We start from the raw sequence: 12,717 nt of genomic DNA on the forward strand, positions 1-12,717 counted from the left end.
AACAGGGTGAGTCCACAGGACAAAGGAGGGCAACAAAAGCAGCAGGAGGAGATAAGGTAATATATAGGACACATACAAAGGTATTTGCATAAATATCAAATGACATATCAGCTAAAATAATACATCAATGTGAGTCAGTAAAGCTATACTACATCATCATGTGTCAGAGCCACAGAGGCAAGAAAGAGAGTATTGATAAGTATTACCCATGTGGTTCTCCTCCTGCTGGAATGGCGCCAGAGCCCAAAAAGTTTCTGCGCTAGCCTTCATCAGGGTGGCATATCAGGATCTGGTGCCATTTTTGTGGGATCCCCCTATTCTTTAACCTTTTACTAATGAAATAACCTAATAAAACATTTCTATAATTTATTTATTTGTCCTGTTAATACGTACAGCAGAAAAGGAAAGAGAATATTTACATTGATGGAAAGGCAAAATGATCAATTGGAAGTACACCGTGCTGTATAATATGACGATTGCAATATATTAAGAGTATAAAAACTTAGATGGAAGGAGTGCTTCTCTAATGAACTGAATGGCATGGCAGCATGGAAGAAAAGCATCATGCTAGTCACTATTGGCTTGTACACTGTGCTGGACGTCACTGAACATAATGCACAGATACAATTTTATCTATGTTATATTTCAGGAATATATACTCTACTAATGTCTACATAAACTTCATTCAATGATTAGACAATTCCAGTGAATATTGAAGCTGCCCTACCCCAGACATTGTCTCACTTTTTCTACCCGTTTTGCATGATTAATGAGTGAGTCTCTTACGGTAAACCAACAATATTGCTGTGATAGAAATTACAGGGTCCCTAGCTTGTAGGATAGTAAAGGGAACATGACGGCTGATATTTGCTACCTGCTGCACGGGTAGCATGTATCAGACACTGGCTGTAAGATTACAGCCAGGTATCTTTGACTCTGAAACGCCCCAACATTTCAGAGAAAAACATTCTTCAAAAGCCTCCGGAGACTAATTAAAAAGGCTGGTCCCTGGCGGCTCTCCCCACCTACTGCCAATGACGGACAGGTTTCTCCTTATACACACTTGCAAAGAGAGACCTGTCACTCAAGGGTAGAAGGCAGAGAGAAGCCACTGGGGATCAGCCTTCTCAACTGGTCTCCTGTGCGGCTCGGTCCTCGGCAGCGTTTAAGCTATGTATTTCTCGGAAACGAGTCAAATATACATAGTAGAATCATAAAGCTGATGTCGGATGCATGCTGTCCGCGTATCAGATGTTAGGTTCCATTTAAATTCAGTCTCTTTCTGTATGCTAAATCTCTAGCAGCCAGGGGTCTGTATGTCAACTGCGCACCTTACATTTCTCAAAAGATTTTTCTATCTTTAATTTGGCTGCCAATAAGTAAGAATATTTTATACAAAAGTAAAGCAATATCCCCAAAAGTGGAGATGCTCCTGTAAGCCCACTAAATTATTGTAACTCAATGAAAGTGCATTTTGTCATCCTCTACACATTGTGGCTTGTCATCCACATTTCTGACTAAATTCCAGGATAAACAGAGCCTCCCATGACATGGATACCTGCACAATGGGGTGTCCACCAGTTGATGCCTTCACCGCCCCACGGCTTCCTTCCGTCTCATAATGAGCTCGGTGATGAGATTTGGGCTGCACTTCAATGCGAAGTTCATAAGGTCCTGACTGCGACGGCAGATGCCAATCAAGGGCAGGCAGAGAAGGGCTGTAATGGAAAAGAACAGCTATTTAACAGCTATTAAATATTAACACAGAGTGTATTATCCCACACCACAGGAATTTGGCACTATTACTTTAGAGACCATGATTAGCAGTCTATTCTTCACTATCTTACATTTAAAATTTCATCAATAGGTCTAATGCCATGACATAAGTAATTTAGAAGCCCGTGAAGTGGCCAAAACCTCTTCCGCCTTCATGAAGATGAATGGCGACGGACGATACACTTGCAACCGGCCTGCTTATGTCAGTGGAAATTGTGTGTCTCTTTTTCCATGAATCTAACTGCTTTTAATTGTCTTCAGAGAGAGCGTATTAATAAATAAGCAAGCAGATGATGGAGAAATACTATATTAACAGGAAATATTTATCTATCTGGTTATAGGTGGTCACTGTGGTGCTCTCTATAGTGCCTACAAAGTCCTTTACAAGACACCATCGTAAAAGTAACAGTCAAGAACAAAAATTATCTACCCAAAGAAATCAAGGGTCCTGTTATACTGGCAGATACACTGCCCGCACTGGGCACCAAATGTGTATACTGTATAGCAAGTTGCTTAGCTACATGCGGCTCCCAGAAGGTCTACAAATGTCTCACAGTTTCTAAGATGTCTGCTTGCATTCGTTCAATAGTAACTTTCATGGCTTCTTGGAGAAGACAGAAATTTGCCTTAGCCATGTTACAAATACAGTAAATGTTCGGCTCATTACAATACAGTCTCTGCCAATACAACTGAGACGAATCAAAACAAAGTACAAAAAACCATGGCAACTTTTCATCCTACTAGAAAGAACTTATTCGCTGAAACCATGATATCCCGTAAAATACTACTACAGAAGTATATTCCTGGAAATATACAGCATCCCACGGAACATGTCACGTATGAACGATGTACAAAGGTAAGAGAAAGGTCTCGTATAATGGAAGAATGTCTATATACGGTACATAAAAACAGCTTCATACTACAGAGCGATACAACTACTTTGTCATGTGAATCAGTCCTTAAACAAGAGTACAGGATTAGCTGTAATACATATCAACTGCTACATCACCTCAGGACTGTGAAGGGCACATGCATAGGAATAATTCCCCACATGTCTACAGTCAATTGTTCCATATACAGTACAGACCAAAAGTTTGGACACACCTTCTCATTTAAAGATTTTTCTGTATTTTCATGGCTATGAAAATTGTACATTCACACTAAAGGCATCAAAACTATGAATTAACACATGTGGAATTATATACTTAGCAAAAAAGTGTGAAACAACTGTAATTATGTCTTATATTCTAGGTTCTTCAAAGTAGCCACCTTTTGCTTTGATGACTGCTTTGCACACCCTTGGCATTCTCTTGATGAGCTTAAAGAGGTAGTCACCGGGAATGGTTTTCACTTCACAGGTGTGCCCTGTCAGGTTTAATAAGTGGGATTTCTTGCCTTATAAATGGGGTTGGGACCATCAGTTGTGTTGTGCAGAAGTCTGGTGGATACACAGCTGATAGTCCTACTGAATAGACTATTAAAATTTGTTTTATGGCAAGAAAAAGCAGCTAAGTAAAGAAAAACGAGTGGCCATCATTACTTTAGTATCAAATATCATAACGAGAAAGTGGCAGACAGCGGCACTCACCAGTTTGCTGATTCAATGTGTTTAATCCAAAGTGCAAATCATCTCAAACACATGCGGGGAGGACATGTCCTCCTGCACGCCCCGCACCCTCGCTATTTCTCAGTATGTGTTTGAGATGAATTGCACTTTGGATTAAACACATTGAATCAGCAAACTGGTGAGTGCCGCTGTCTTCCACTTTCTCGTTATGATATTTGATATGCAGTGCTTCAATCAAGCTGAGCACCAGAAGTCCAGTTGCCTTTGATTGTGTGCAAGTGAATGGAGAGACATGATTGCAGTGTCTCTTGCTGTGAGTTATATGGACCTAGTGCCATTCCGCTTCTGAAGATTTAAACATCATTACTTTAAGACATGAAGGTCAGTCAGTCCGAAAAATTGGGAAAACTTTGAAAGTGTCCCTAAGTGCAGTGGCAAAAACCATCAAGCGCTACAAAGAAACTGGCTCACATGAGGACCGCCCCAGGAAAGGAAGACCAAGAGTCACCTCTGCTTCTGAGGATAAGTTTACCCGAGTCACCAGCCTCAGAAATCGCAGGTTAACAGCAGCTCAGATTAGAGACCAGGTCAATGCCACACAGAGTTCTAGCAGCAGGCACATCTCTATAACAACTATTAAGAGGAGACTTTGTGCAGCAGGCCTTCATGGTAAAATAGCTGCTAGGAAACCACTGCTAAGGACAGGCAACAAGCAGAAAAGACTTCTTTGGGCTAAAGAACACAAGGAATGGACATTAGACCAGTGGAAATCTGTGCTTTTGTCTGATGAGTCCAAATTTGATATCTTTGGTTCCAACCACCGTGTCTTTGTGCGATGCAGAAAAGGTAAACAGATGGACTTTACATGCCTGGTTCCCACCGTGAAGCATGGAGGAGGAGGACATGTGATGGTGTGGGGGAGCTTTGCTGGTGACACTGTTGGGGATTTATTAAAAAATTGAAGGCATACTGAACCAGCATGGCTACCACAGCATCTTGCAGGGGCATGCTATTCCATGCGGTTTGCGTTTAGTTGGACCATCATTTATTTTTCAACAGGACAATGACCCCAAACACACCTCCAGGATGTGTAAGGGCTATTTGACCAAGAAGGAGAGTGATGGGGTGCTACGCCAGATGACCTGGCCTCCACAGTCACCAGACCTGAACTCAATCGAGATGGTTTGGAGTGAGCTGGCCAACAAGTGCTAAGCATCTCTGGGAACTCCTTCAAGATTGTTGAAAGACCATTCCCGGTGACTACCTCTTGAAGCTCATGAAGAGAATACCAAGAGTGTGCAAAGCAGTCATCAAAGCAAAAGGTGGCTACTTTGAAGAACCTAGAATATAAGACATAATTTCAGTTGTTTCACACTTGTTTGTTAAGTATATAATTCCATGTGTGTTAATTCATAGTTTTGATGCCTTCCGCGTGAATGTACAATTTTCATAGTCATGAAAATACAGAAAAATCATTAAATGAGAAGGTGTGTCCAAACTTTTGGTCTGTATTGTATTTAAAGGGGTTTTCCACTTTGAGGAGAGTGAACCTTAAATGTTGTAAAATACCTAAAATAACAGAGTACCGTAGGTACTCACCCTCTCTAGGTTTCCCATAGCTGTGTGGCTATTAGTGTTTTGACTGCAGTGGTGATGTCATATCAACAGCGCACATTACCACTGTAGCTAATGACTGAGCTCAGTGACTCTGCTGAGGTAGACGGCACAATCCACTGAGCTCAGTGACTCTACTGAGGTAGACGGCACAATCTACTGAGCTCAGAGACTCTGCTAAGGTAGACAGTACATTCCACTGATCTCAATGACTCTGCTGAGGTAGATGGCACAATCCACGGAGTGTCAATGTGACATTACTGCTACAGCCAAATACCGAGACCCTTGGAGCGGCAGGAAGTCAGCGCTGGAGCTCAAGAGGGGAAATCATTTTCTGTTTTGTAACTTTAGGTATTTTACAACGTTTGGCACCTACTTTCCTGAAAGTGGAAAACCCTCTTAAGGTGGCAAATGATATAAGATTTGTTAGCTTTCTTCACATTTTAGTAAAACTTTGCATTTACCAAAATATAATGACTCTGGAGCATTTTTACTTATAACTCAATATTGTACTGTTCCTCTTGGGGTACCAGTTGGATGGTGGGGTGTCCCTACAGTCTGGCATTGTCCAATCTGCTGTAAATGTATAGAGACATGACCCTTTGACAAGGAGAGAGGTAATAATTTTTTTTGACAATTTATTAAATGCAAGTTGTCAATTTAATCCTAAATCTAAAGAACTAACAGCAGAACTGCACAAATCGGAGTTCAGACTCTTTGAATCTAAAAGAATTTATGATTCATTTATTTTTTCAATAATGGATCATTTTTACACACCTAGACTGCTAGTCACAATTTAGTCATGTAGTCAGAAAACAAAAAATATGTAAGAGAGAAACAAAAGTCTGATCAACTAATGATATAACCCATTATTACAGCGGATGTTACTAAAACATCTGTTCAATAGATTGTACGCTTATTCCTAAAAGATTATATTACAGTAAACAGGACCAAGGCAAGACAGAGAGTTGTAAAAATAGTACATGTATATTCCAGAGGGTTATCTATTTTACTATCTTATATTTATTACTTATTCACTGAATTTGTATAATTCAATCCCGCGTATTCAATCCTAAGGGTAAGGGGTTGATATGGCAAAAGAGCTCAAGAATGGCTTCCGTACATGCCATTGATTTAGTCTATAAGATCCCATTAGAGGTGAGGTCTAATAGGCAACTTGTCTGTCTAATAATAATGCACTATCCTACATAAGTTGTACGGTATATCAATGCGATCAAAGGATCACATGTTCAAGTCCCCTTGTGAGACTAATAAGTGTTGTACAAAATAAAAATGTAAAATAAAAATAAAACATTTTAAGTGTAAATACGGTAATTATCTAACAAAATTAAAAAAAAAACAAATTCCAGTTTCTAATAATAAAAAAAATGTATGATTTGCAAAAGACAGCAAAAAACATAATATACTCATAACAACCTGTACTAAAAATTTTTTATTATTTATCCTGCACGGTAAATACCATCAGAAAAATATGAAAGCAATGCCAGAATTGCCATTTTTGCTCACCTTGCCTCACAAATATATCAAAACTGATCAAAAAATCAAATGGATCCTCAAGTGATAGCAATAAAAACTACATGTGTCTTCTGCAAAAAATAAGCCCTCATACAGCTCTGTATTCCAAAAATTTAAAAAGTTATATATTTATGGCAGGTTAAATAAGTTTTTTTAAAAACTGATTTTTTTATGTGCAAAAGTTGTATACCACAGTAATCATACCAACTTGCAAAAATAAGTGAATATGTCAATTATACTGCACAGTGAACCCAATAAAAAATAAAATAAAAAAAAACAATTTCAGATGTTTGCTTTTCACAGAATCATAGAATGTTAGAGTAGGAAGGGACCTCGAGGGTCATCATGTCCAACCCCCTGCTCAATTCAGGATTCACTAAGCCATCTCAGACTCTGTCCAGCCTCTGTGTGAAGACTTCCATTGAAGGAGAACTCACCACCTTTCATGGCATCCTATTGCACTCATTGATCACCCGCACTGTCAAAAAGTTTTTTCTAATATATAATCTGTATCTTCTCCCTTTCAGTTTTATTCCATTGCTTCACGTGTGTCTATGTGCAAATGAGAATAATGATCTCTCTACACTGTGACATCCCTTCAGATATTTGTAGAGAGTTATTACGGTAAGTCTCCTCTTAGCCTTCTTTTTTGCAAGCTAAATATTCCAAGATCTTTTAATCGTTACTTTTTTGCTTCCTGCCAAAAATGAGTTGAAAAGTGATGAGAAAGTCATATGTATCAAAACATAGTACCAATTAAAAAAATAGTTCCACAAAAAAACAATACCTCACACAAATTCATCTACAGAAAAATAAAAAATTTTGGATAGTGACAAAAAAATGATTTTTATAAATTACCAAAATGTATTGGATTAATCATATTGATCTGCAGAATAAAGACAACATGCCTGCTACTGCTATATCTAAAAGTGAATGTTGCTTTTTTTTTAATAAATAACAATTTTAGAATTGATATTTATATAATATACATATAACATAATATTTGTAAGAAAAATGTCGTAAATGTTAACATGCAAGAAAAAAATACAGCCAAAATTACGTTTTTTTTAGATTCCTTCTAAAACAATAAGAAGTTTATTTGTAAGTTACATGTACCTCAAAATGATTCCACTGACCAATACAACTAATCCCGAAAAAAGCAATTCCTCAAGTGACTAGGTCTCCAAAAATAATAAAGTAATGACTCCTGGAAAGTAACAATAAAAATGTAGAACAAAAATGACTTCTCAAAATGGCCAAAAATGGCTGGACACCAAGGGATCTTGCTATATTACTGAAGATAAGAAGCCAAACCGAGAAGCCCTATTTCCAGACACGTTTCAGGGTTTTTGCCCATTATGAGTGCAAAGCCAATTGGGTCAAAATTATCTGAGCACACAAGACTCCAAGGATGCTCAAACTTTTGCATTGGCACATTTTCTTTATTGTAATTTTTAAAATGTAATAATCACTGTAAATATATTTTTTATACCTAAAATACAAAGAACATATGATTAACTTTAGGCCCTTTAGACATCACTTCACATTCAACTTGCTTAATTGTTCACAATAACAGTAATTTGGACCCATACTTTTACATGCCACTGTATATATATATATATATATATATATATATATATATACTCATTGCCAGTTATCATGAACTACTGATTGCAGTTGTTGCTGCTAAGGGTGGCCCAACCAGTTATTGGGTTTAGAGGGCAATCACTTTTTCACACGGGGCTCTGTAAGTTTGGATTTCTTTTCTGATAATAATAAAGTAATAATAAAGACCTTCATTTTTAAACTCCATGTTGTGTTTACGTGTGTTATCTTTGTATAATATCTAAATTTGCTTGGTGATCTGAAACATTTACAGTACAGACCAGAAGTTTGGACACACCTTCTCATTTAAAGATTTTTCTGTATTTTCATGACTATGAATATTGTACATTCACACTGAAGGCATCAAAACTATGAATTAACACGTGGAATTATATACTTAACAAACAAGTGTGAAACAACTGAAATTATGTCTTATATTCTAGGTTCTTCAAAGTAGCCACCTTTTGCTTTGATGACTGCTTTGCACACTCTTGGCATACTCTTGATGAGCTTCAAGAGGTAGTCACCGGGAATTGTTTTCAATTCACAGGTGTGCCCTGTCAGGTTTAATAAGTGGGATTTCTTGCCTTATAAATGGGGTTGGGACCATCAGTGTGTTGTGCAGAAGTCTGGTGGATACACAGCTGATAGTCCTACTAAATAGACTGTTAGAATTTGTATTATGGCAAGAAAAAAGCAGCTAAGTAAAGAAAAATGAGTGGCCATCATTACTTTAAGAAATGGAGGTCAGTCAGTCCGAAAAATTGGGATAACTTTGAAAGTGTCCCCAAGTGCATTGGCAAAAACCATCAAGTGCTCACATGAGGACCGCCCTAGGAAAGGAAGACCAAGAGTCACCTCTGCTTCTGAGGATAAGTTTATCCGAGTCACCGGCCTTAGAAATCGTAGGTTAACAGCAGCTCAGATTAGAGACCAGGTCAATGCCACACAGAGTTCTAGCAGCAGACACATATCTCTACAACAGCTGTTAAAAGGAGACTTTGTGCAGCAGGCCTTCATAGTAAAATAGCTGCTAGGAAACCACTGCTAAGGACAGGCAACAAGCAGAAGAGACTTCTTTGGGCTAAAGAACACATTAGACCAGTGGAAATCTGTGCTTTTGTCTGATGAGTCCAAATTTGAGATCTTTGGTTTCAACCACCGTGTCTTTGTGCGACGCAGAAAAGGTGAACGGATGGACTCTACATACCTGGTTCCCACAGTAAAGCATGGAGGAGGTGTGATGGTGTGGGGATGCTTTGCTGGAGACACTGTTGGGGATTTATTCAAAATTAAAGGCATACTGAACAAACATGGCTCCCACAGCATCTTGCAGCGGAATGTATTCCATCCGGTTTGCGTTTAGTTGGACCATCATTTATTTTTCAAGAGGACAATGATCCCAAACACATCTCCAGGCTGTGTAAGGGCTATTTGACCAAGAAGGAGAGTGATGGGGTGCTAGGCCAGTTGACCTTGCTTCCACAGTCACCAGACCTGAACCCAATGGAGATGGTTTGGGGTGAGCTGGACCGCAGAGTGAAGGCAAAAGGGCCAACAAGCATCTCTGGGAATGCCTTCAAGATTGTTGGAAGACCATTCCCGGTGACTACCTCTTGAAGCTCATCAAGAGAATGCCAAGAGTGTGCAAAGCAGTCATCAAAGCAAAAGGTGTCTACTTTGAAGAACCTAGAATATAAGACATAATTTCAGTTGTTTCACACTTTTTTGTTAAGTATATAATTCCACATGTGTTAATTCATAGTTTTGATGTCTTCAGTGTGAATGTACAATTTTCATAGTCATGAAAATACAGAAAAATATTTAAATGAGAAGGCGTGTACAAACTTTTGGTCTGTACTGTACGTGTGACAAACATGCAAAAGAATAGGAAATCAGGAAGGGGCAAACACTTTTTCACACAACTGTAGATAGATAGATAGATAGATAGATAGATAGATAGATAGATAGATAGATAGATAGATAGATATTATTATTTATTTATATAGCACCATTAATTCCATGGTGCTGTACATGAGAAAGGGTTTACATACAGAGTTATAGATAACGTTTACAGTAAACAAGTTTACAGTGACAGACTGGTACAGAGGGGAGAGGATAGATAGATAGATAGATAGATAGATAGATAGATTAGATAGTTTTATTTATTTATTTATCACCTCAAATTTTACAAATTTTAGTGAAAATCCATTATAGGTAACAGAGGGAAGTAAGGTCACAGCCCAATTTTAAAACAATATAGAGAGATCACTCCATTACGTCATCTCTGACCCTGGTGACGTATCGAGTCTATTTAAAATAACGCTATACATGAGTATGATGATAGACTTTCATGGTGGAAGGAAGTTTATCTAAAAAAATGAGATTAACAAAATAGCTCACATTTCTATCTTGTATTGGCTTTCAGCAGGCCGGAGCAAAAGTTACTGAGGTCAGATGGAAACAATTTGAATGGGAGCAGGAAACATATTGTGACCAAACAGTGGAAACCTGTGCGATCAAAATCTGAATAAAACCCATTCGACTAAAGCACGCCGCTGCTCGAATTTTCCTTGAAAACAAATATGTAAACAATCTGAAGCATCCTGTCTGTAAAGTGATATCTAATCTTTCATTGAGCTAATGTTAAAGAGTCAACATAAAAAAAGCTTTAAGGGGACAGTCCCATGTGTAGTATAGAAGGTAGGGCTCATTCTCACTTGCGATGAAATCGTAAGAATGCAATCCGGTAAAAAAAATAAAAAAAAATCGGACTGCATTCGGACTAATGTTATTAGATCATTGTGTATTACATAGTAACATAGTAACATAGTTAGTAAGGCCGAAAAAAGACATTTGTCCATCCAGTTCAGCCTATATTCCATCATAATAAATCCCCAGATTTACGTCCTTCTACAGAACCTAATAATTGTATGATACAATATTGTTCTGCTCCAGGAAGACATCCAGGCCTCTCTTGAACCCCTCGACTGAGTTCACCATCACCACCTCCTCAGGCAAGCAATTCCAGATTCTCACTGCCCTAACAGTAAAGAATCCTCTTCTATGTTGGTGGAAAAACCTTCTCTCCTCCAGACGCAAAGAATGCCCCCTTGTGCCCGTCACCTTCCTTGGTATAAACAGATCCTCAGCGAGATATTTGTATTGTCCCCTTATATACTTATACATGGTTATTAGATCGCCCCTCAGTCGTCTTTTTTCTAGACTAAATAATCCTAATTTCGCTAATCTATCTGGGTATTGTAGTTCTCTCATCCCCTTTATTAATTTTGTTGCCCTCCTTTGTACTCTCTCTAGTTCCATTATATCCTTCCTGAGCACCGGTGCCCAAAACTGGACACAGTACTCCATGTGCGGTCTAACTAGGGATTTGTACAGAGGCAGTATAATGCTCTCATCATGTGTATCCAGACCTCTTTTAATGCACCCCATGATCCTGTTTGCCTTGGCAGCTGCTGCCTGGCACTGGCTGCTCCAGGTAAGTTTATCATTAACTAGGATCCCCAAGTCCTTCTCCCTGTCAGATTTACCCAGTGGTTTCCCATTCAGTGTGTAATGGTGATATTGATTCCTTCTTCCCATGTGTATAACCTTACATTTATCATTGTTAAACCTCATCTGCCACCTTTCAGGCCAAATTTCCAACTTATCCAGATCCATCTGTAGCAGAATACTATCTTCTCTTGTATTAACTGCTTTACATAGTTTTGTATCATCTGCAAATATCGATATTTTACTGTGTAAACCTTCTACCAGATCATTAATGAATATGTTGAAGAGAACAGGTCCCAATACTGAATACAGATGTATTCATCTGCAATTTTTTTCCAGCTCGGATCGGATCACGATCGGACAGGAAAAAAGTTGCAGCATGCTGTGATTGTAATCGGAAATCAGATTGCGTGCTGCAATAGAAGTCAATGGGTCCGAGAAAAAAAAAAAAAAAAAAAAATCGCACAGCACTCGGACCATGCGAATGCTGTCCGATTTTTACACACCGAACGTATTTGAAAAGCCGGCAATTCTTGTGCTGCGTACAGTAATATCACAGCGTAACAGGTTACAAAAGAGTAGAATAGATATACACATGGAATACATAGATACATAGATGTCAGTGACACACACATATACTATATATGTATATACTAGATGGTGGCCCAATTCTAACGCATCGGGTATTCTAGAATATGGATGTCCACGTAGTATATAGAACAGCCACGTAGTATATTGCCCAGTCACATAGTATATTGCCCAGCCATGTAGTATATTGCCCAGCCACGTAGTATATTGCCCAGTTACGTAGTATATTGCCCAGTCACATAGTATATTGCCCAGCCACGTAGTATATTGCCAAGTGACGTAGTATATTGCCCAGCCACGTAGTATATTGCCCAGTCACGTAGTATATTGCCCAGTCACGTAGTATATTGCCCAGCCACGTACTATGTAGTATACTGCCCAGCCACGTAGCATATTGCCCAGCCACGTAGTATATTGCCCAGTCACGTTGCCCAGCCACATAGTATATTGCCCAGTCACTTAGTATATTGCACAGCCCACGTAGTATACAGCACAGCCCATGTAGTATATAGCACAGC

At 38.7% G+C, this 12,717-nt stretch overlaps 1 protein-coding gene across 7 annotated transcripts in view; it reads right to left on the minus strand.

Annotated features, from left to right (window-relative positions):
- Positions 1-12,717, minus strand: part of NFATC1 (nuclear factor of activated T cells 1) — a 308,199-nt gene that overhangs the window by 204,067 nt on the left and 91,415 nt on the right. For all 7 annotated transcript variants that reach the window (XM_069730931.1, XM_069730933.1, XM_069730935.1 and 4 more), the window contains exon 3: positions 1,559-1,718. In XM_069730931.1, the coding sequence (XP_069587032.1) occupies positions 1,559-1,718 (160 nt within the window). The remainder of the gene's footprint in view (positions 1-1,558; positions 1,719-12,717) is intronic.

Source organism: Ranitomeya imitator, chromosome 6 (genome assembly GCF_032444005.1).
Source record: "Ranitomeya imitator isolate aRanImi1 chromosome 6, aRanImi1.pri, whole genome shotgun sequence".
NCBI lineage: Eukaryota > Metazoa > Chordata > Amphibia > Anura > Dendrobatidae > Ranitomeya > Ranitomeya imitator.